The 26,470-nt window shown below is 35.2% G+C and overlaps 1 protein-coding gene across 14 annotated transcripts in view; it reads right to left on the minus strand.

Moving 5' to 3' along the window:
- RIMS2 (regulating synaptic membrane exocytosis 2) overlaps positions 1 to 26,470 on the minus strand; it is a gene marked incomplete at its 5' end in the record, with an annotated part of 441,015 nt that overhangs the window by 354,535 nt on the left and 60,010 nt on the right. For 5 of the 14 annotated variants that reach the window (XM_084229249.1, XM_084229250.1, XM_084229245.1 and 2 more), the window contains 2 exons: positions 16,177 to 16,263; positions 16,664 to 16,696. The exons of the other annotated variants lie outside the window; for them this stretch is intronic. In XM_084229249.1, the coding sequence (XP_084085375.1) occupies positions 16,177 to 16,263; positions 16,664 to 16,696 (120 nt within the window). The remainder of the gene's footprint in view (positions 1 to 16,176; positions 16,264 to 16,663; positions 16,697 to 26,470) is intronic. 14 annotated transcript variants of the gene reach the window in all.

The raw sequence follows: 26,470 nt of genomic DNA on the forward strand, positions 1-26,470 counted from the left end.
AGTATGAACCAGAAAGCAGTCACTGACAATATATAAATGAATGAGAATGGCTGTTTTGCAACAATACAACTTTATGGACACTGAAATTTTAATAATTGAATTTCATGTAATTTTTACAGTTACAAAATGTTATTTAAAAAATTTCAACCATTTATAAAAGTAATAATCATTTCTAACTCTCTGATTACACAAAATCAGATTAATGGGCCAAATTTTGTCTGTGGGTCATAGTTTGTCCACTTCTATACATATGTTGACATATCCTGTCTTAATTATTATCTTCTCTTTTTTTTAAGATTTATTTTTATTTATTTGTTTGTTTGTTTGTTTATACAAGCACTGGGTACAGTCAGAAGCGCAGGAGGGTGAGAGAATTCACCAGAGCCAGAGCGGGGAGCAGAACAGGCAGAAGGACCGAAGTACACTGTTGAAGGGAGCAGCGGGCGGCAGGAGAGGTCTGCGCGCCATGTGGGACCCTCCTCCAGTGGCTGGGGAGCAGCTGGGGATCAAACTGGCGCTGCAGAGGCTGCGGGCAGCTTCGCAACCCAGTGCTCAACTGCTGTGCCACCAGGGAGGCCCTTAATTATTATCTTCTTAATCACAAAAGCATACATGCTTTTTTCACAACTAGTATCATTAAATTCAAACAGCAATGCCAGTTTTATTAACTGTAACTTCAAGTTATACACTGTTTTTTCCTGACAGTTTCCCAACAGGTTTGCAACACAAAACACAAAACAATCACTAATTCAGGGGGTTCAAGCCCATAAAACATGAACCAGAACAGGCATGATTTTAGGTGGACCATTAAACTCTGCATTAGAGCTTCTCCCACCATTTAGAAGTATCATCTTTCCTTATGTGATTTAAATTATACATTTTACTATATGCTTTACTATATGCTATATGCTTACTACTTCTGGGATACTTCTCAATATATTATGACCCCTAATGGGGGGAAAAAAGACGGAAGAGGAAAATTAGAAAAGTCAATACTTTTTTTCAGTTTAAATACCTAGAGTACTAGGTAAATTAAGAAGGCACAGTGGACCAGTGTAGCACCAGGAAGGCACAGAGCAGGTTCTCTATGATCCAGGCAGACTGGGAAAGGAGAGTCAGTGGCTTTTCAGGCTTTTATTGAGAATTTTATACCATCGGTAGTGCGACACCCAGGTACACGGCAGGCAGAGGGGCCGGGGGGGCAGGCAGGCCTCCCAGCCCCCAGTGAATCTTCACTCATTCTGGGCTCTCTGGTGTTCTCTCATGATCTGTGGCCTCTGCTTCTCTGCTTCTCCTTTGCTGCTCTGATGGTTCTGCACTGGTTCTGCTCTCGTTCTGCTTCTCTTTCCTGCTGGTTCGGCTGGTGCCCCCGCTATGCCACCCTTTATAAGCCCAGCCTCAGCAGAAGTGCACCCACCTATGCATGCCCACATCCTAGTCCAGGTGCTCACCATCAGGCACACATGTAGGACCACAGGGTCCATCCATCATTAATGCTAATAGCAGGAGGGCAGAAAAGCCTGATGATTTTCATTTACCCTACAAGCAGAAATCTAGTTAAATCAACTGTGCTGTAATACAGTGCTTCAAGGTAAGTATAAGCCCCATTTCATTCTTGGGGAAAGGACTAGTCACATTAGTAGCAAGTTATTAATTATCTGTCCCAAAGTCCTAGATCAGAACTATTAAATACTCTTACAGAAAGACTGTAATAATCCCTGAGACAGCAACATTATTAAGAATACAGGATGGGGTCAACTAGCCCCAGTTGTGGGGAGAAAAAAAGATAGTTTGAGGTAGTAAGAGAAGCCATTTTTTAGCAAGATCATGGTGTAGTCATCCTTTGAGTCCTATCAAATGAGAAACTACCATGTGCAGAAGTGATGCTATTAAAGGAGGTCTGGAAACTGAATTTTGTTTCTTACAGGAAAAACAATTCTCTTGCCATGTTTATAGATAGGTAAAATTCTATCTCTGCTTCCTCACTCCAGTCATTCTTTAACTAGTCCAATCACACTTCTAATCTAATTCATGATTCTCACAAGTTTATGAATGTCTCCCTCAACCTAAAGTTAATGAACAAATTTTCCTGTCTTTATCTTCCTGAGCTCTCACTATTTGAAATTATACTAAACTGTGTTCACTACACCCTTGGCCTTCATAACACTCCTCGGGTTTTCTTCCTCTATCTATAGCCTTTCATTTTCTTTCTCCTTTGAAGGTCAAGACTTGGGACCTCTTTTCATTCTACAGTGACTTCTTATGCAGTCTTACCTACAATAAATGTTTTCATTTCCAATAATATATAAATTATAAATGTATATCCCCTGTTCAGGCTTCTCCTCTGGGCTAATATTCAATTGCCTACTTGACATCTCTATTTGGAACCCTCCATGCCACCTGAAATTCAATATGTGCACAACCATCATTTTCCCACCCAAGTTAGATTCCTTTTCAGTGTTCCCCATTTCAGCAAATCATGCCACCATTCATTACACAGGCCTGAAATCTAAAATTATTCTGCAAGTGTCTCTTTGCCTTAAAAGCATAATTTATCTATCACTAAGCCCTTTCAATTTTACCTCCTATATGTTCCTTGAATCCTTCCAATTGTAGCCATGTCTACTGTCAATACTATCGGCCTTGTTACTATCAATGCCCAACTAGCCTCCCTGAAAGGCTACAGACATCCATACTTTTCCTGCTCAATCTATTGTGTAAACTACAGGAAAACTATTTTTCCTAACAAATTGTCATATCATTGTTTTAAATACTCTAATGGTTTCTGATAACTCTTAAGAAAAAAAAAAGACTTTCTTATAAAGACTTACAAAGCTCTGAATGTTCTGGTGCATTCACCTTTTCACCCTTATTTTTTACACTTTGCCTCTTTCTGCTAAAGTTGTCCTTTTGATTAACTACGGTGTATCTCACTACTGGATCTTTGTATTTTATGCATGTTCTTGCCTCCACCTAGAATAAATTGCAATGCACAACTTTTCTTCTATTTTTTTAAACCTTGGTATCCCGAATAGAATTGATCATAAGCTTGGGAACACTCACGATGCTTGGCTCCTGTTTCAATCATTTTCCCCTCCTCAATGTGATTTCCCTTGCCTCAGTAACGAGTCTCCTCTGTTCAAATAATGGTGTTACGCCATATACTTATTTTCACTTCTTGCATTTGTCACTCAACTTCACTTTTATATTAAAATCTAAATATAAAAACTATAACCAGTGCATATGGTGCTCACTCTGTTAGGTAGATAGGTTCCATTATTCTTATCCTGCAGAGAACTTAACTTGCTCATGGTCATACAGCTGGTAAGTAGTAAAGTCAAATTCAAATTTAGTATCACTCCCGGGTCCCTGATCCTGTTCAATATAGTTTTTACATATAGGCCATGCATTCTAATAGCTGTATAATGTTCTTTGTTTAAAAAGACCATATTTTATTGATCCATTGTTTAAGATATCCCCTTATAATTCATTACTATATAACATTTCTGTGCTAAAATATTTGCAAACTCATATAGTGTTCTCTATGGTATATATCCAGAAATATAATACATACTCAAATTCACTAAATATTTCTAAACTACTTTCCCAAATGATAACCCAGTTAGCATACCTACAAACAGGGGGTGAAGGTTCCTTGTCCATGTGTTCTATTATTTAACTCTGACTATTTGCAACTTTCAAAGACATAAACTGATTTTTTGTTTGTAGCTCACATTTTCTGAGTCCTAATGAAGTTTAGCCAATTAGACTCCCCTCCTAATTTTCCCAACATTTTATAGGATTTCCTATATTTTTCTTGCTGATTTATTGAAATAGCCTATCTAGCCTAGGTATTAATCTTTTATAAATCGAGCACAGCAAATATGCTAGTCTGACAACTATCTGTACATGGCATCCTTTTTTAAGCAGAAACCTTTCATTTTGATGTAGTCAAATATATCGATTTTTCCCTTCGTGGTTTGTGGTTTCAGTGGCTGGCTATGAAAGATCTTTACTTAACCTTAAGTCAGTAACAACAACAAAAAAATCTACAGCTTCTTCTAATAGCTATATAATTTTGCCTCTCACACTTGGGCTTTTAATCGATCTGAAGTTTATTTTTATATGTGATATGATGCAAGAATTTAATTTCAATCTTCTCCATACAGAGATAACATTTCCCAGCACCATTAAATAATCCCATCCTTTCTTCCATTGATTTGTGATAGCAATCTATCATACAATGTTTCCATATGTACATAGGTCTACTAATGGACTCTGTATTCTATTTAATTGGTTTTTGTGTTTGTTCCCACTTCAGAACAATACTGTCAGACCAAACTCAAAAAACAAAGAAAGATCTAAAAGATTTTTTAAAATTTTAAGTAGATAGGGCCTGCCCTGGTGGCGCAAGCGGTTGAGCGCTGCACTCTGAAGCTGTCCGCAGCCTCTGCAGCCCAGGTTCGATCCCAGCGGGACGTCGAGGGTCCCACATTGCGCAGCACCTCTCCTGTCGCAGCAGACCTCTCGTGTCGCGCCCGCTGCACCCCTCAGCAGTGTGTTTCATCAGTCTGCCTGTTCTGTTCCCCGCTCTGTCACTGGTGAATCCTCTCACCCTCCCGCACATCTGGCCTGTACCCCGGTCCTTGTATAAAATAAATAAATAAATCTTTTTAAAAAAAAATATTTTAAGTAGATAAACATAACTTTTCAGTGATGTAAACTAGAGGTCAGCTAATTTTTTCTATATAGGGCAAATTAGCAGATATTTTAGGTCTCTTTTTTTTTTTTTTTTAAGATTTATTTATTTATTTATACAAGCATTGGGTATAGTCAGAAGCAGGAGCGTGAGAGAATTCACCAGAGCCAGAGCGGGGAACAGAACAGGCAGACGGATGAAATACACTGCTGAGGGGAGCAGCGGGCAGCAGGAAAGGTCTGCGCGCCAAGTGGGACCCTCCTCCGGTGGTCGGGGAGCAGCCGGGGATTAAACCAGAGCTGCAGAGGCTGCGGGCAGCTTCGCAACCCAGCGCTCAACCGCTGTGCCACCGGGGAGGCCCCTTATTTTAGGTCTTATGAGTCACAGTATTTCAATCACTACTACTCAATTGCCATTCAAATGTAAGAGCAGATACAGATAATAAAACAATGAGCTTGATGGTGTTCTAATAAAACTTTATTTACAATAACAGGTATCAAGCAGGGCTTGAACTACAGACCATATTTTGCAGATTCCTGACACAGATTTTTTAAAACAATATACTCATATTCAATTTAAACTTTTATTACAAATAAATATTTAAAAGGCATAAAATATGAAAAAAGATATATTGCTTTTTCCACTTTATTTCATAAGCTATCTTATCCAAATTTTTCATGTGTGGTTTCTACACCAATGTCTACATAATTACTAAAGCACCTCACTGAAATCAGTGTGTTTCAAGGTAAATTTTCTCCACTTCTAAATTCTTGGTGATAACAGACTTTGTCAATCCAGGTTTAGTGCTGTTCCTGCTAATTTTATACCCAGCCACAAAGAGTTTTGTGGCTCTTGTTGTTTTCCCATTAATCTCACAGGTGTGATTTTATGACCTCCACAAATTAACCACTTACATTACTCCTTTTTTTAACATAGTCTTTACAAGGTTTGTTTACTACAACTTCCAACACTTGCCATTCCATAGTCCTATCCCTGGGAATTTTTAGTTTGATCCTAAATTTCATGTTCCTTTTCACAAATTTCATCAGGTAATTTCTACTGGTGTAGGTAGGTTTGTCTGAGGTCCTTTCAGTGTTTTCTCCAATGGTACTCTTTAGTTCAAACTAAAGAAACTGAGGGCTTATGATATAAACTGACTCTTTATGATATAAAGAGTCAAATAGAACAACGTTCATTAGAAGGATGATTGCAAAAAAAATTAAGAACTCCATATATCCCAGAATATATATTTTGGCTTTGTAACTTGTTGTGATATCTGACAAAATAAACCCTCTTCTGCACTCTTATTTTTGAAAAGGGAACTGGAAAACAAATAGAATCGCCATTAATTATGATTGGTTTTGGCATTATTTCATACAAGAGGGACATTTTTTAGTCTATAAACATCCTTCACATCCTGGACTTGGAGATATGCAAAAATTATGATAGGCAGAAAATGAAGAATGATTCAATCTGAAGTATTTCATATGCACAGCATGAAAGCAGATGGGGAATTCAGGAGGCTAAAAGTGTTCTCATTTGGGATAAAGTTTGCATAAGGGAAGAAGGGAGAAGAGAAAGTAGAAGAATCGGGAAAGGAAGTTTGGAGGAAGCTATTTTGAATTCCATGCTAACAATGACTTCTCATGATATCTGATATTCAACTTAGTTTGTGACATCGCAAGTTACAGAATTCAGTCAGAAAACACTGAGAATACTATGAAACTATAACAAATAAGTCAAATATTTGTTCACTCTTTTTAGGCTTACAATATTTCTCCAAAACAGTTTGTAACTGTACATACCATATTTTATATAATATAAAATAAGATATATTTTATATTCACACCAAGATCTTTAGATAATATTAACCCTTCATCTTTAATATAAATGGCTTTACTTCTTTGTTTCATGATATACAAAAGGCAATTTAAATTCATAAGATCCATTTCTTCTTCCTCGAAAAAAATAAACCTTTCATATAATCACCAGATATATAAACTATGGAGTTTAAATGATCATTCAAATCACAAGATGAAATAATTTTGATATTAGATACTGATTTAAAATAACTGTAAGTATAATCAATTTATTATTGATACTAGAAAATGACTCATTCTCAATATATAGCTACTCCTATCTTTGCAGAGGAAAAGTATGTTTCATTCCTTCTCTGAAATCTGTTTCTTAAAGAAAAGTATTAACAAATCCAATTCTGAAAAAAAAATGGTAAAAAAAAGAAAGTTTTAAGACCACTATAAATATCCTACCTTCAACTCATTCTGCTTAACCAAAATAAAGTACCTCAGTGAAAAATTTCAGACTTCGGAGAATAAAATACTTTTATGCACTGCTATCTAGATACAACACCATGTACTCACTATGTAAAATAATTTTACAAAGGAAAAAAATTTCATGTTTTACAATTTCTGTGAACTTAACTGTATCCAATCTTAGATTGGTATAAATAAGTATAAGACTTGATTGAATAGCACTGACTGCTGTTTATCTTGTTGGCACTAAACAGTACAAGAATAAATAATAATAAGGTTGTAAACTAATAAAATAAACTTGCGTGACATTTTACACTGATTCCCAAATCTTGCTAATGTCAAAACTACCTGGGGCCTCCCTGGTGGCACAAGGGGTTAAGATGCAACCTATGAAGCAATCCTCAACCACTGCAGCGTGAGTTCAATCCCCGGCCAGGGAGCTACCCACATGGTGCAGCAGACCTCTCCTGTTGCGCCCACTGCTCCCCTCAGCAGTGTGTTTCATCAGTCTGCCTGTTCTGTTCCCCACTCTGTCTCTGGTGAATCCTCTCACCCCCCACTCCTCTGGCCTGTACCCCACAGGCTCCACTATATAGTGTAGGTACGTAGTAGGTGATACCATCTAGGTTCATATAATTATACTCTATAATGCTCACACAAGAACAAAATTGTCTAATGACACATCTCAGAACATATCTCCATGCTCATGCAACTCCAATTGTAATATAATCACTCCCATGCATGTTGTCTGCCTAGTACCATTTCTCTTTTGTGAGCACAGTATCTTAGTATCTTAGTAATTAATATATGCCTTTAGTAAAATTGAGTGAGTCATTTTTTTTTTTTAATAGAGGCATGCTTTATTTATTTATTTGTTTGCTGGTTTGTTTGCTTGTTTTGTTTATACAAGCACTGGGTACAGTCAGAAGCGCGGGAGGGTGAGAGAATTCACCAGAGCCAGAGCGGGGAGCAGAGCAGGCAGAAGGACCGAAGTACACTGCTGAGGGGAGCAGCAGGCAGCAGGAGAGGTCTGCGCGCCATGTGGGACCCTCCTCCGGTGGCCGGGGAGCAGCCGGGGATTGAACCGGCGCCGCAGAGGCCGCGCGCAGCTTCGCAACCCAGCGCTCAACCGCTGCGCCACCGGGGAGGCCCTTGAGTGAGTCATTTTTAAAAAAGCAGGAAATATTCACTATTTGAAGAAAATCTATGATGAGGAAAAATATGCAGATTTATCTTTAGACATGGTCCAGTCCTGGATTCAAAAATCTATTAGTTATATAAGACTGCTGGCAAGTTACTTAGCCTGAGTACCTGTGTCTACATCCTTCAAGTTGGGATTTTTAATGAGGGCTTCATATAATTACTACGGCAATTAAGTGAGTAAAATATGAAGGTGACCTGCATTGCCTCTTCTCCTCTATGTGTTCTTTGTATCTGGGTTTGGACTTGACTTACTTTCTATAGAAGCATCTGCTTCCCATGTTCTACACTGCCGAAATTACAATTCACACTTTTCTGTATTTCAATGTTTATCCTTTTTCTCTTTAAAGGAACTAAAATTATGGATCTGATTAATCAAATGAAATGTGTCTCACTTTCTGTGTCTCACTCTTCTTAACGATGATTATTATTCCATGATTCAAGTTAATCTGATTTTATAAAGTTTTTTCTTTAACAGGACAAATCTGTGAAACTCTTTAACCTTAATGTATGACTTTTATTAGTGATACTGAAGCATTCAAGTAAATATCATATAAATGTGATTTTTCATTAGAGAATGAAAGTAAAAGTGGTGCTTTCTCAAGTTCATGGCATGTGGTTAATGAATAGTATCATTAAATGTGGTCATATAATTTTTTTAGAATGCTTTTTCAACTGCATAATGAATGCATTTTCAGCTGCATAATGTAAACCAATACTGGGACAAAAAAATCAATTTAGCTGGTCAAGATTCACAATTTCATAATGAAATAGAATAGATCACAGCATTGGAAAGTGTACAAGTAAGCACTTCATGCAACAATTATTTCTAATGTACATAGATTATATTTATATGTAGGTATGTGTATACTGGGTAATATTGCAAAATATATTGCTTGGTGGGGAGATGTTTAAAAACTACGAAAGCTGCTGAGAAAAAAAAAATAATGTTCTTTTATGATAAAAAAAAAAAACATGGGCCTCCACAAGGGGTTAAGGGGCACAAGGGGTTAAGTCTCAGCACTATGAAGCTATTGGCAGCCACTGCAACATGAATTCGATCCCCAGCCAGGGAGCTGACACACATGGCATACCACATGTTCTGCTCTGTCTCTCTCTCACCCCCTACACCTCTGGCCTATACTCCAGCTCTTGTATGCATAAGTAAATAAAATAACTCTTTAAAAAAATGCCATATAAATGATCATCCCAGTTAGCAGCTCTTTCATCTGAATGTCTAAATAGTTCCATAACTGACTACTGTAACTGCAATGTTTGTTCTAAAATACAAATCAAATCATATCATACTATGTGCTGTTTCTCTTCCTGAAATGCCTTGTCTCCATTTCTTGGCCAGATGCAAAGCACTGAAACATCAAGTATAGCATATTCAAGAAATAGTATGATAGGGCTTCCCCGGTGGCGCTGCGGTTGAGCACTGGGTTGCGAAGCTGCCCGCAGCCTCTGCGGCGGCGGTTCAATCCCCGGCTGCTCCCCGGGCCACAGAAGGAGGGTCCCACATGGCGCGCAGACTTCTCCTGCCGCCCGCTGCTCCCCTCAGCAATGTACTTCGGTCTTCTGCCTATTCTGCTCCCCGCTCTGGCTCTGGTGAATTGTCTCACCCTCCCGTGCTTCTGACTGTACCCAGTGCTTGTATAAATAAATAAATAAATCTTTAAAAAAAAAGAAAGAAATAGTATGATAGAATTACCAAATAAATAAATGGAAAGGGCCTCCCCTGGTGGCGCAGTGGTTGAGCACTGGGTTGCAAAGCTGCCCACAGCCTCTGCAGCGCTGGTTCGATCCCCGGTCGCTGGGCGAGGGTCCCACATGGTGCCAGACCTCTCCTGCCATGCCCACTGCTCCCCTCAGCAGTGTATTTCATCAGTTTGCCTGTTCTGTTCCCGCTCTGACTCTGGTGAATTCTCTCACCCTCCCGCGCTTCTGACTGTACCCAGTGCTTGTATAAATAAATAAATAAATCTTTAAAAGAAATGAATGAATGAATGAATGAATGAATGAATGAATAAATAAATGGAAAACAAAACACAGTTACCCTGGTATAGTAACTAGCTTTAATACTCAAAAATAGATTAAATACGTCACTTTAACATATAACTACAAAATTTTTCTCCAAAATAATAGAAAAAGTATAATGACACTGGAACATATAGAGCAGAACTATTTATAACAGCCCCAAACTGGAAATAACCCTAATGTATATCAATATTAAAACATTAAAAAAATTGTAAAATATTCAGACACTAGTATACTATCCAGCCATGAAAATGAATGAACTACAACTACGTGAAATCATATGGCTGAATCTGACAAACTTTATGTTGAACAAAATAATACAAATCCAATAGAATATGTACTATATGATTCCTCTTCTATAAAGTCTAAAAATAAACACACTACAATATTCTGTGCTGCTAGAGAGAACTCTTGATAAAAGTTACCCTTGGGGGTGGGAAGTAATTCTCCCTGGAAGGAAAGCTTAAGGAGTAGTTTCTGGAGGGCTAGTAATATTCTGTTTCCTCCTCAGGATGATAGTTTTCAAATATGTTCACAGTTTGGCAATTCACTGAGCTGTATATTTTCAGTATATTTACTTTTTAAATTACATATATTACATTTTAATAAAAACTTTACTTGGAATCAAGCAATTGCTACTTCAGTCAGTTCTTTAGAGTGAATTTTCATTCACAATCTTTCTATATTTATTAACCTCTTTCTAGCCCAAAGGAAGTCAAGGCGGGTCTAAGATACATGACAGATGCAGTCAATCTTAGACTATTCAGACTGAAGAACATCTATAGTGGAACTGGAAACACACATATAAGCCAGGAACTGCCTACATTTCACAACCCCAATTCTATTGATTTGACCAGTGAAGCACCAATAAGCACACTGCTTACATGAAAACATCTTTGTGCATATCACCCTCAACTTTCATTAAAAGTTGGAAAAGGTGGCATTTTTAAACTGAAATTAAATAATATCCTAAGGACCATACAACTGCCAATGCCATTAGCCTTCAACAAAATCAACTCTTTTGGGGATCTATCAGCTCTCCCTAATGAGATCATAATAGGTTGCCCATACATTTAGAAATTTTACCTCTGATCCTAGATTGTGCCTTATTACAGTTAAGAGGATTAAGTATTGCAAAGGAATTGTGCCTAACACACAGTCTTATCATCAACAAATACAAGCAGTGTTTCCAGAACATCCTTCTATGAAAGAAACTTTCTATGACCTGAAACCTAAGATTCTGTTTTCTGAGAGACACAGGAGAGAAAAATGCCTTGAAGTCTTGATGGAAAAGACTAATAGTCATGTTAACAACTTAGCATTTCAGGGCCTCCCTGGTGGCACGGGGGGTTGAGCGCAGCACTATGAAGCTGTGGGCAGCAACAGCAGTGCACAGGTTCAATCCCAGCCAGCAAGGGCGCTACCCAAATGGCGCAGCAGACCTCTCCTGACTGGCCTGCTGCTCCCCTCAAAAGTGTATTTCAGTCAATCTGCCTGTTCTGCTCCCCACTCTGTCTCTGGTGAATCCTCTCACCCTCCGGCGCCTCTGACCTGTACTCCAGTTCTTGTATGCATAAATAAATAAATCTTTTTAAAAAAATTAGCATTTCAGTACAAGCCTCAAAATGTTGATTCTTGGATTCATGTTTCATGATTAGAAAGACACAGCAATTTTGCCTAGACTTTAAAATGTGCTCCAGCAGAAAACTTTAAATAGGAGAATCTTAAGAATCTCCAGATATAGATGCTATTTTGAGAGAAGAAGCAGTTAACCAATGATGTTTGGATCAAGCATAGGACAAACTGAACTAGACAGTTCCCACCCAATAACAGAAGAATGATATTCCAATATCTCTGCTCCTCCTGTCTAAAATTCCTTTGCTTACTATGTATTATTGTACTGATATCTCTAATGAGCAACTAAAAGTTTCTCAATATTTTTTCATGTATTTTCACTGTTACCACATTTTTAACTTCCTTTAGTCTTTCTCTGCCACCTAAGAGAGTGTAAAACATCTCCCTGTAACCCTAACTTGTTCTCTATCATAATTAATGGCATAGCTAATTAGTTCTTCCAGCCAGAAATCTCATAGACGTGTTTGGTTCTTCTCTCTTCCGTACAATACTCCTCCAAATTCACTCCACTAACAAATCATTTCAACCTTCAAATATATCCCCATCCACTTGTCTCCATCTTCACTGTAATGGAGTTGGCCCAAGTCATCATGGTCTCTGGCAGAGTCTTTCACAAAAGCTTCCTCACGATTCCCTTCACTTCCCTTCTCACTCACTCTACTCACTGAGAAGCCTCCTTTTAAATCCTCACATAGGACCTCCCTGGTGGCGCAGCGGTGGAGCGCTGGGTTGCAAAGCTGCCCGCGGCCTCTGCGACACCGGTTCGATCCCCGGCTGCTCCCCGGCCACCAGAGGAGGGTCCCACATGGCGCGCAGACCTCTCCTGCCGCCCGCTGCTCCCCTCAGCGGTGTCTTTGGTGTGTCTGCCTGCTCTGCTCCCTGCTCTGGTGAATTCTCTCACCCTCCCGTGCTCTGACTGCGCCCAGTGCATGTATAAACAAAAACAAACAAACAAACAACAACAACAACAAAAAAAATACCTCTGGAAAAAAAAAAAAAATCCTCATATATACTCATCTTCTCTTCCTGCTGACACTGATATAAACTCCTCATCAGTCCCTAAAACATGGCCCCATCTGAATCCTAGCTTTGAACGCTCCTCTCCTGCCACATTTCCTCTTGTCCATCATATTACAACCATGCTGGTCTACACTGTAGACCTTTGCTACCTAAGGACTGTCACATACAATATTCCCAGTGCTTAAAACACTCTTCCTTTGGCATTGTTTCCTATTACAAGGCTTCATATTCAAAGAGGCCTCTGAATATAAATGACTTAATTATAATCTGATTCCAATGATTCAAATCTTAGACTTTCTTAGCATTTTAAAGGTATATTTACTATGCATTGTATCACAAAAATCTAATTGTTACCATGTGAACATCAAAATTTCAAGTGATTTGTTAAAAAAATTTGTTATTAGAAAGGTTTCTTACTTACCTTTAATGATATCAGAATATAAATTAAAATAACAGGTGCTTTGCAAAGCATTTATCATTTTTTCCCTAATATACTCATCCTCAATTATCTAGGAGTTGTTTTACACTTTACATATAACCTATATTATCTTTATAAACAACTTTCTCTTATTTGAATGCTGATGTAAAAATTAGTGAAATAAAGAGAGTAAAATTAGAATTATTAAAATTATTTATTTTATATATTAAGCAATTTCTGTAAAAAATTTGAATGAACTGATTAAAAAAAGGTTCAATAGATTTTCTATGCTTCAAAACTTATGAAAAGTCAAAGTTACTTACATTGTTTTACTTATACTACAATTTTACATGAACTATTCAAATCAAAGCTAGCAAATCTCCGTTACATGGAAAAACCTATATTATTAGAACTTTAAATAACCAGAAAATGAGATTTACATAAATTCATTAAAATAAAATTACTATCCTGGATATACTAGATTTTTAATGCTAATATTCTACTATGAAAATGTTTATACAGAATATGAAAAACGTAAGTTCTACATTTTAACAGTTACAAGTTAAAATGAATACCTGGAATACAGTTCTCAGAAACAAGTTTATGGAATGACAAATGAAAGTAAACAGAGGAAGTTATCCCACTCCAATGGTATTCAAAGAGATAAGATGACTCAGAAAGAAGTCTTAGAATTTTGATCAAAGAAAAGACAAAGGTTAAAAAGGAAGGTACAGGCGCGGCAGACCTCTCCTGTCTCACCCGCGGCTCCCCTCAGCAGTGTATTTCGTCAGTCTGCCTGTTCTATTCCCTGCTCTGTTTCTGGTGAATTCTTTCACCCTCCCACACATCTGGCCTGTACCCCGGTTCTTGTATAAATAAATAAATAAATAAATAAATCTCTTTTAAAAAAAACGGGGAGAAGGTGCAGAAGTAACCCTGATGCATGGATCAGAGAGATAAAAGTGTAACAGGGTGGGCCCAGGGAAAGGGAAGGTTCCAGGTTCCCTGCTCCACCCTTCCAAGGAAAGCTACCAGAAAAATTTTTATACCAGAAATCTTCAGTATAATCGTAATATAAGATGAAGACAACAGCAAGTGAAGAATCTACTAATTCTGAATTTTTAGAACTACCTAAACACTGAGCAATAAGAATGAATTATTGTTCAAGGAAATTTAAAGGAAATGACACATTAGTCAAGAATTAATGTTTAAAATATCCAAAGATACTAGTCTTTTCTTCTACCATCTTCTTATCCAAAACGAAAAGCATGCTGAATTATATTTAATGTTGAAGTAAAGTTATTTCTTTTCAAATTTGTTTTGATGTTAGCCTAAGCCAATCAAATGTCACTTAATAATTAAAAATTACATTTTAAGTTGACTAATAAAATGTCCATTTTATTTAATGCCCATTATAATCTACTAAATAACATGACTTAATCTTGATTATTTCCTAAAACTTAGAAATACATACATAATTGAAGTCATTTTAAATTGAGACAAAGTTGTAACTAATTATATTTTGCTAATGACTACTATTTTGCCTTAGAGAAAAATCATCAAAACAATGGCATCATGTGCTAGTTTAATATTGTGCCATTTCATTTGTTTCTTCTGATAGCCTTGTGCCAAAAAAGGATAAAACATGCAAAATCAGTGGGAAGAAGCATCTATTGAACTCCTACTATGTATCGAGCATACCATTACATATCAAGGAAAAAATGCAACAACAGTTCCAATTTTATAACCATAGATCAACCACTAGTTTTACTCAACTGAAACACCAAGGAAACTTAAAATGCATTCAAGGTGATTTAAAATGGATGAGAAGATTACACTCAATAATAGGCAAAAAAAGATTTTCTACTTCTAATTTACATGAGAGGCAAAATGTTTTTCTAAATATTTCCTCTTAGAAATCAAAGAAGTCATTTTCGTTCTCAATTAGAGTTCTTATCTTTCTCAATCTGCCCATTCCTATAACCAAACCATCTTCTCCATGGATGTAACTCCTACTTTCAAAAAGCCAGAGGCTGACCGGTAAAAACATTTCTGAATAAGATGTCAAGTTATCATGGGGAGACTGGAATTTAAACAGATGCAGTATTTTTTACTTTCTCAGAGTGACTTCCGTATCACAACATAAATAATATTGTTTGTACATCATTAAAAAAAATAGGTGTGAACAACAATTTAACAGTAGGATTTTATCTGCCAACAACTAACTAGATGAAACTGACTTTCTTTAATGCTTCAGGTCAAGGTGAGATTAAGTTTCTGTGTTTCCCAAATTATGTTTTGTAACCTAATTAAATGCTCAGTGAAAACAGGATTCAGTGATGAAAAATTTTAGTAAACACTGAATGTTCTAGCACCTTTGGACATATTTAGATAGTAAGAGAAGTACTATAATAAAGAAGTATGTTTAACCTTTTCCAAAAGGACCTTCACAAACTAATTTGACCAAAGACTGAATTTGGGGGTTAATACCTCTTAATGTCCTCCACAATTATTTTTGGAAGAATTACCCTTTGGAACATATGACATTACTTGAGAAAGTATATATATATATATATATATATATATATATATATATACACAAAATATTACTTGAGAAAGTATATAAATATAAAATAAAGATATTATACTGGATAAAGATATTTTACTGCACATTATTTATACTAAAATTGGGGGGAGAATTATCTCTTCATTTTCACTACCCTATAAACTATCCTTCTTTTCTTTTTAAGTTTCCATGGGATAATTAAAGGTTAAAGTATCAACCTAACAGTTTTCATTTCTGAGTAATGCTATTCTAAGGGAAGTATTTTAATACATACTGTTGAGTATGTTATCACAGAGAATATTTAGTCTATACAGATCAGCTTACTTACGTCTGGGGCTCCTTTTCATTTTGTTGTTTTTGCTGGGGCTGAAGAACGTTATTTACCAGTTCAGTGAACCCACTAAAGGGAAACCACCTGTTTAAATAAGCAAATAATGTGACTGAATAACCAAATGAATAACAAAGTAGGTCAAATGTTTTCTTATCCATAGTAATAAAAATACACAGGCACAAAAGCTACAGCCAATGGAAATGTGAGCTCCAATTATCATCCAGGCAGTCAGAATATAGGGAAATTAAGTTTGAACACTTAACCACTCCACAAGCAGGCAGCAAAAAACTACATCCAGTCAGTATGTGGATGAAGTAAGAAGCTGCAGGCAGCTCTCTTACAAGCCAGAGAGTCAGAAAGCAGAAGACACACTAGCTGCAGCCTATCCAGTATTAGTATAAGCTAATACCATCCAAGGTGCAGAAAGCAGAATATGGCGAAGGTACAGAGTCAAGCCTACTGCACTCTTAATACGTTTACTTACTGTGTCGGTTGTGGTTTGTGTTCTTCTTTGACCCTAAAAAGATAAGTTTGCACAACTGAGTGCACTGTACTAAGAAGAAATATCTATCTACAGATTTTTGGCCATACAAAAATGAAAAATGAGGTTTGTTACATAGAAAAGCTTAGTGCTTTATTTTATAGAATTAAACATTTCAATTAACATGACACAAAGTTGCATCATTTGTTCTTAATAGAAGATTCATATTAAAACTACTGCTTTTCCAATGATTCCATAGTTTATACCTCAAGTTTTCTGCATATATTTATTGATGCTAATATTGCAGATTTTAAAATAACTATTTTTAAACATTTACATTTGGTTTACTGAAGATAAATAGATTTCCTCTTTACTGTTATTAGCTTCTTCCTTAATATAATTGAAGTAAGGGATAAACATTTTAAATAAAATGGAGGTTTTTATAAATGTATTTTAAAAGAATTACAGATGAATTTATTTGCTACTCAGAGGTGCAGAGAAAGGTACTGGGAGTTTATGGATTCATTCTACCTGAAAATAGCTACTAAAATAAGTATGTATATTAAATTTAAAATATTCATAAGCTAAAGTAAATTATTCATATAACTATTACAGACTAAAAATGCATTTAAACTATAATTAACCTAATGCTTCACCTAAATAGCACTGGATATTTAAATGGTATATAAGGATCATACGGAAGGATAAAGATGCCTCTGAAACTTGGGTTGCCATGCTTCACCCAGGAATGATCCTGAGAAGTAAACATATGACTCGTCTATCAGTTGATTCACTCTTATTCTCCAAGGAAAGGCTATGAATTTGTAACTATAACTGGTCACCAATATCTAGGACTTTCATTAGAAATTTACACTAACACTGAGAATTAAATTTTCTTTTCCAGGGTCTCCCCTGGTGGCGCAGGCGGTTGAGAGCAGCGCTGTGAAGCTGCCCGCAGCCTCTGCAGCACTGGTTCAATCCCCGATGGTCGGAGTGTCCCATGGGAGTGTCCCACAAGGCGCAGCAAACCCCTCCTGTGGTGCCTGCTGCTCCCCTCAGCAGTGTGTTTCGTCAGTCTGCCTGTTCTGTTCCCTGCTCTGTCTCTGGTGAATCCTCTCACCCTCCCGCGCATCTGGCCTGTACCCTGGTTCTTGCATAAATGAATAAACAAATCTTTAAAAAAAACTTTTTTCTTTTCTAGTGCGTTCCTATTTTTTAAAGACATAAGCAATAAATGAAAAACATGCCCTTCTATATTTCTGTATCTCGATGAATGAGTATAACTGGTAATTTATAACTCTGTATTAACTAAAAAGACTATCTGTGTTCTTGGTATGAATTTCAGAAATGTAACCATTTTGTCCATTACTTAGCATTTAAATATAGCTATATAATGGATTAATAATAGGATTGTTTTAGCACCAAATGTCACATAAACAGAAGCAAACTATAGTGAAATTGGGGTCTGTTTTGAAAATATATAACTGTATTTCTTTGAGAATAAAACAAAAATCTTGTAACATTTTAGAATAAGCCAAGTTCCATAGAAATAATGCAAAAAAGATTACCAAACAGCTCATCAAGATGGAGTACAATTGCTCTTAATCAAATAATACATGTTAAAAATAATAATAAATATTGAACTAAATATGTAAATAAAAAGACCTATTTTTAAAAGTACAGAGTGAAACTGCAGGGAATCATGTTACTCTTAATTAGCAACAAGTCTTTACTATAAACAGATACATATCAATTTACAAATCAGTTTCCAATTTCAAAACCTTTAGTTGAAAAAATAGACAAAAATTTTAATTACCTACTCAGAAATTACGTCAGGGTTTTATAAAATATCTATGAAATAAACATTTGCATCAGATTCCCCCAAAAAATATGTATCATATGTACTGCTGTATTAATCCTGTTTTTAAATACAATCAAGAATATAAAATTATTCTCCTTTTTCAAATATTTTAGATAAAGTCAAACCTCAAAGAATCTGACCATCATTAAAGCACATGTTGAGCTCTAATATGAAAAAGTAATTATAGCATACATTTCTTTGACAATGCACCAGCAATACTAACAATGAACTTCTACATGCCTGTATTCCCATAAGAGCATGAGAGGCTTCCAATGTCCAGTCTGATACAAAAAAGAGCTTGGAAATCATCACTCCCATCAGCACAACAAGAAAAAAAAAATGGCTCAACAAACTAAATATCAAAATTCTTCTTAGAATTTAGGTCACAGAGCAAACTCCTGCCAGAAAACTAGAGAAATAGACAAGTGGGTACAGATTAACAGAGTCAACCAAAAGTAGAGTCCCAGGAGCAGAAACCCATATCTAGAGCCAGAATCATAGAACACTTTTAACTACAATTAACTAATTGCTGGAGACTCCCTGTGGTCTACATAGAGAGTTTAAAATTCCATAGGGTCCCAGTCTTAGGCAAACCACTACAATTCCATATGTTTTATCTCCATTACCCCTACCAATTGCTCATTGTTAAAATCAGAGAAAAATCTCCTCCTCCGCCCCATGCACCCAGTAATGAAAAGGGGAAAATAACCATTTTGAAATATTGCCACAGCTCTCTACTTTCCTTAATAACCCTAACCTCAAAGGAAAATATTTCACCGGGAACTTGACCAAAGCCAAACAAGACCAAGGATGGTAAATTAACAATTATGGTAAATACCCAATCATGTACGTCAATATTCGAGAAGAAACATTCTAAATTACAACCCACTCCAACCTTCAACATGGAGGAGAAATATCCAACTCAGTCTCCTAAAAGTCTGAGACAATTAAAGCACTTCTGACTGCTTTTCCTCTATCAACACCTTATAATAAATCAATATAGTCCATGAATAATAAGAGGGTATTACAACAAAATAACTGCGTGCTTTAGACACTATTTAATAAGGAGTCTCTAGGGAAACAAGACAAAAGAGACGACAACAATAGAGACCATAGAAAATAAGATTCAGAGATAACAGAGTAAAAAACAACAGAAATCCGTGACCCCACCTAGAAAGTAATGGCAGACTGTATGCTGAAACTCAGAACTCTAGAGCTTACTGAAGACTTTCAACTTCAAGAGACACTGAAAAGTAACTGAGAGAGACAGACTCTCACTGAGAGAGTCTATTAATTCTGGATTTTTTTAATTTCATAAATCACACGAAGAAAATCACACAAAAAGAATTCTTAAGACACATGCAAGGAAAAAGAAAAGTACGGTGAAATATTTAAAGTGTTAAAGGGAAAAAACACCAACTCGGAATTGTTTCCAGTGAAATTTTCTTCAAAAGTAAAGGAGAAATTAATTCTGTATCAAGTAAAATTTGAGGGAATTTGTCATTAGTAGACTTGTCTTGCAAAGAATGTTAAAATGAAGTTCTTCAAGGAGAAAGAAACAATATAGGTTGGAAATTCAGACTTACATGAAAGAAGGAAGACCATTAGAGGAGGAATAAATGAGGGTGAAATAAGATTTTTAATTTTCTTTTTCTTAATTGTTCTAAGAAATAGTTTGTTCTAAATAACAGCATCATTGTATTTGGCAGTTATAGCTGATAAATAAGTAAAATAAATGAGAATAATTGTTAAGGTACAGGAGAGAGGGATTGGGACTACTCTGTTAAAAGATACTTACACTACCTACTACTCCTGAGGTACTATAGTGTTATCTGAAAGTGGACTTGGATTAGTTGTAAATGTATATTGCAAATTCCTTGTATATTGCAATACTAAAAGAACTTCTTTTAAAATATACCTCTAAACCATATACAGTGCTGTAATTCATATGCCGAGGGAAGAGAGAACATGACATCAAATCATATACAATCTTGAACTAAAACAAGAGTAGGGAGAGAAATAGTGTAAGATAAAAAATAGAAATAATGAAAAATGAATGGAACCATTATAAATATGAAAGTTATTAATCCAATAATATCAATGATCACTTTCAATGTGAATGATTTAAATACACCAATTAAAAGGCAGACACCAAAGCACAATTAAAATAATTGCCAATAATGTGTTATCCAAAGGAAAATCCACTTTAGTATAAAGACACATATAGATTAAAAGTAAAGAAATGGAGACAGATATACTAAGTTAATAAAAGAAAAGGAAAGTTGGACTATCTATGTTAATTTCAAAATCAACTTCAGAGTGAAGGAAAATTATTAGGAATAAAGAGTAGGACTCCATAATAATAAAAAGGTGAATTCCCAAGACAAAACAACCCCTAACATGTGTGAGCCTAAAAACAGTGTCAAAATACAAGAGACAAAAAGTGGTACGCCTACCACAAGAAACAGACAAATCTACTGTTACAGTTAAAGACTTTGCTCTTCAACACAGATCCAGCAGACATAAAAGACATAGCTGAACTAAATAGCATTATCAGTAAAATATGTCTATTCACATTCTATAATACTTTCTCTAGTAATAGCAGAATACACATTATTCTAAGGAACACTCATCAAGATAGATCACAATTTGGGCATATCACACTCTAGCAAATTTTAACAATACAAATTATGTTCTGAGTTCACAATGAAATTAACCAAAAATCAATAACAAAACTGTAGTGGGAAATCAAAAAAATATCTGGAGATTTAACTATAGACTTCTAAACAAAGGTAAAAGAAGTTGTCTCAGCAGAAATCAGAAATATTTTGAACTAAGTGAAAATGAAAAAAACTATCAAAATTTTCGATATACAGTTAAATCAGTACTTAGAAATAGAATGCATATATTTAAGAAAAGAAATCTAAAATCCATAAACTCAGCATCCACCCAAGGAACCAGCAAATGAGCAAATTAAATCTAAAGTAAGCAGAAAAAATAATAAAAATTAGTGCGGAAATTGATGAAATTTGAAACTGGAAAACAACAGCAAAATCAACAAAACCAAAAACTGCTTGTTTAGAAAGGCCAGTGATATGGTAAGTCCCTAAGTAGGTTAATAAGAAACAGAGAGCAGAAACAAATTACTGATACCAGAAATGAAAGATAATTTATCACTACTGATTCCATAACATTAAAAAGATAATAAGGAAATATTAAGAACAAATCTATATCCAGAAATACAATAACTTTGATTAAAAAGACCATTTTCTTCATTTTCTTGAAAGATACACTCTGCAAAAGTTCACACAGGAGGAATAGATAATCTGAATCGATGTACATCTATTAAGGAAATTGAATAAATAATTAAAAACCTTGCAAGACAGAACTCATCAGGCTTAGATAGTAGCATTTGTGAATTCTAACAAACATTAAGGAAAAATTATAGCAATCCTCTACAATCTTTTCCAGAAAAGGAAGGCAAGAGAATACTTTCTATCTTAGAGCAGCATCACCTTATTACAAAAACCAAACATTTAAAAAAAGAGAAAATTACAAATCAGTATTTCTTATGAACACAATGTAAATATATTCAACAACATACTAGCATACTGAATCCAACAATGCACAAAAACAATTGTACACCATGATCAAGTTGGACTTATCCCAATTATGCAGAGTCAATATTCAAAACTCAAGTAGCGTAACCCATCACATCAAAGGTAAAAGAAGAAAAATCGTTTGATTTCATCAATACATGCAGAAAAAGAATTTGAAAAAAAATCCAACAACTGTTCATGAGAAAAACTTTCAACACCAGAAATTCACAAAATTTCCTCAATTAAAAAGAAAACCTACAACTAACATCCTACTTAACATGAGAAATTAGAAGCTTACCCCTGAATTACAGAAGAGATCACAAAACAGAACTTATAGTGTTGGAACTCTTCTATGTGTTATCATGTTGGAACTCTTCTATGTGCTATCATGCTGGTGAATACATGACTGCGTGTGTCAAAACTCACAGAACCATAATTACAGAGAAAAAATAGAAATATAGTTCTTTGCCTTGCTAAAAACATCAAAATTAGGCAAACTGTTACTGAAAATAAGTAGTTGGTAGAGCAGTTCTCTGTATTTTTGCAATGTTTCCATAAGTGAAAAAACTTCCAAATAAAACTGACTTTCCCTTTTTTTAATCAAAAAAAAAAAAAAAACCAGACACATTTAGTGTCTGTATATACAGAGAAAATTCAAAAAACTAAATTCAAAAATTTAATTATTCCTGTCTTAAAATACTTACATTTCATTTTTGGGACAATATTCTCCTAAGAAGACGAGAATAGGTGAGTAGGAGACAGTTTGGAAAAGAAACCTTTCATTAAATATTTTTTCTAAGTTTTGAACTATGTGAATATATTATGTATTTGAAAGGAAATTAATAAAATTTACATAAAAACAGTAAGACAATATATCCAAAAACATCAAATAAAGAAGCACATACATCCTAACAATTCTATGTAAATGAGCAGCTAAAAGTAGGAAGTATATCTTATGCACCTCCAGGACCCAAGAATTTTGAACAATGCTGGGCAAATTGCAAAACACTCAAAAAAAACATTTAGAATGCATGGTTGAGCTTTCTATATACATTTTGGTCTTATTTACATGGCAGCAAAAATAAAACTGAAAATGGCTCTCTGCAGTTTCCAGTTACTTAAATTACATAATAGAATACAAATACAACTTAATTAGCTGTGCTATAAGGCAACCAAAAATAATTGATCCCCAAAGAATACATTTACTGTCTGTATATATAGAGACAATTAAAAAAACTATGATTTGCCACAGCACCAAACATTTTTTACAAACCATCATTAATTTAATGCTCAAATAGGCTCATTTTTATAGCTGTGAAAACTTAAATGGTGAACCATGAAAAACTATCTTTCCATAATAGATTACAAGAATTATTTAATAATTTAAAATGAACAGGGTAACAAATTAGTCCATGATATAAGGGTATTTGTATGTTATGAATATGCACAATGACACAAACCTTTTCAGATTCTTTGGCATTATCACTATAAATCATAAAACCTTGGGTCCCAAAGAGATATTAAAATATCTGGAAGATTAGCTCTATGATTATTTTTTTAATGCCTAACATTTTTTAAGTACAAAATAAATCAGAATACTATTACTATTTCTATTAGAGTGGCAAGACTGGATGATTTTATTCTCCCCGCCTATTCTCCATAATTTATCTAATGTAATTATGCTTTCTCATAATTAAATATATATAACATTTTAAAGATACCATCTGGTTTAAAAAGAAACCATCCATGCACCCTATGCTTACAGGCAGTTTCTAGATTAAACAGTCTCACAAATATAATGCAAAATTCATCTTCCAAGTCCTCCCCAGAAGGCATTTACAATTAGCAACACCTGCTCAACAAGGGTACTTGCTCAACAAGTTCTTTCTACCCTCATCACAAAGACTTAAGAGTTACAGGAAGGACAGAACTAAATCTCATGTATATGTGCTCTGATCTTTTGCGATCTCTTGGCAATCTTCTGGGGGAATCATTAGAGGAGAAATGATAGGATCCCGCGTAATAATCTTGTTCAAGAAACCTAATTTGTTGTCCTATCTTTTCTTCTCTGCTATCAAACAAAGCACTGTCCACAGGCAGTTTGCCAAGCAGTTGGGGAACTGCCCTAGTCACTGAGGCATTTGCACATGATTAAAATATTTTATATACTTCAATGATGAAATTACTAAAAACACAAAGGAAGTAGCAGCAATAAATCATGCTGGCACAGCTCAGGTTACTTATTCTGAACAGGATGGCTGACAAAGGGACCTGCTGTCACAACATATGAGAGCACTTAGAATATGAGGTTTTCTGAAACAAATTAAAAGGAACAGAAAATAGACACTAAGTGTCTGTATTCCATCCACAAGATACTCTCAGAGAAAATAAAGATGGTGAGGATTAATCTGACATATTGGATATTAATAAAGAAACAACATGATATCCCTATTTATTTTTGTCAGTTTTTATATGGAGGAATATCAGCTGTAGAGTCAAGGAGGCAGAGGTTTAACTATTGGCTCAAGTGTTTACTACTTGGCAAGTTACTTAACCATTTATAAACCATTTGTAAAAATGGGGACGGAAATAAAGTACATATAAAAAAGGCATATTATGTGCTTTATTATTACTCCCTAAATTTTTCTGTCTCTTTAGAGTATTATAAAAATGCATAGTACTCTGACTGGCACATAATGCATCTCAACAAATGTTGATTCTCTCCTTTGTTACAGACAGGAAATTAAAACAGTTTTCCCTAGATTAACAAAAAAAATTTAAAAAAGAAGAAGACTAGAGGAGGTCACTAAGTTCAGACCTCTACCTTTAGGTAGATTTATCACATTAACTAAACATCATCTGATTTTCAGCACAAGGATATATAAGAGTGGCTCTTCTAAATACTCAAGGATCAGAAAAAGAAAAAATATAATTGATTAAATCCGGAATAGACAAAGTTGAAGTTAAAGGAACCTGCTTCTGAGGATCCCTATAGATTAAATACCTAAAACTTAAAAAGTCATAGTGATCCATTTGAACCAGGTTTGGCCTGTGGTTTGACAAGGCCTGCTTTGTTTCACACCATTAAAGAAAAAGTCAGCTCAAGTTGAATTAAAGTGCTAAATGTGAAATATAAAACTAACATAAATATAAAGATAAATATTTGGGGTAAATAAAGTTTTACTGAAATAAAAATGAAGTAAAAATTATGCATCTGACTACATTAAAAGTAAAGATGTCGGGTGGAGCAAGGGGTTAAGCACTGCACTATGAAGCAGTGTGCAGCCTCTGCAGCACGTATTCAATTCCCAGCCAGCCAGAGAGAAACCCACATGGCGCAGCAGACCTTTCCTGTCTCACCCGCTGCTCCCCTCAGCAGTGTATTTCAGTCAGTCTGCCTGTTCTGTTCCCAACTCTGTCTCTGGTGAATCCTCTCACCCCCTGCATTTCTGGCCTGTACCCCAGCTCTTATATGCATAAATAAATAAATCTTAAAAAAAAAAAAAGGTAAAGATGTCTATTGAAAGGACACCATAAACCAAGGTAACAGGCAACACACTGGCATGAGATCCATGCAACATTAAAGAGGTGGTAAAGTCTATTCAAAGAAATCCTATGTAACTACAAGAAATGAAATTCAATTATATTTGAGTATTGATAAATGCTATTTACTCTATGCGTAACAAGTGGGAAGATTATATTTCTGCTTCACTAACAAAGTTCATTATCAGAATTTCATTTCCTTACTATCACTGTGAAAATCTTGAAGGAGTAATCAAATCTGGTATTTATATGCACATGTGTAATGGGAATAGAGGATGTCATTCATTTGTGTGATTTTATTAGCACACAAACATCTACCTGATTTACTGTGTACCAGGCACTGATCTAAATAATTTATAAATATTAACTCATGTAATGGCCTTATCTCTCTAAAGTAGATACTATTACTATCCTCATTTTAAAGACGAATCTTATAAGTGATTTTTACCTTTATATGGATTTACATTTTTAATTTTTAAGCAAAGCACATTTATAAATGTACGTACACATAAAAAAATAAAATAGTATACAAAAAACAATTGCCCTGTTAGAGAACGGAATGTAGAGTGGCTTAGGAAAGAAAAGGATTCAAATACAATGTCTAATGGAAATATCCTCACTTTTGAATAGAACTGAAATTTTATTTTGTCAGATTCATTTAACTAATATGTGCCCTGCTTCAACTGCTTATCTACTTGTTCATCCTGCATTATACAAAACTACATTACACAACTTTGGGGGTGAAGAATACCCATGTAAATAGCGAAGAGTTTCTGTCTATTTCAGATCATAAGGAAACCTTCGAAC

Source organism: Talpa europaea (assembly GCF_964194135.1).
Source record: "Talpa europaea genome assembly, chromosome: 3".
In the NCBI taxonomy this organism is placed as follows: Eukaryota; Metazoa; Chordata; class Mammalia; order Eulipotyphla; family Talpidae; genus Talpa; species Talpa europaea.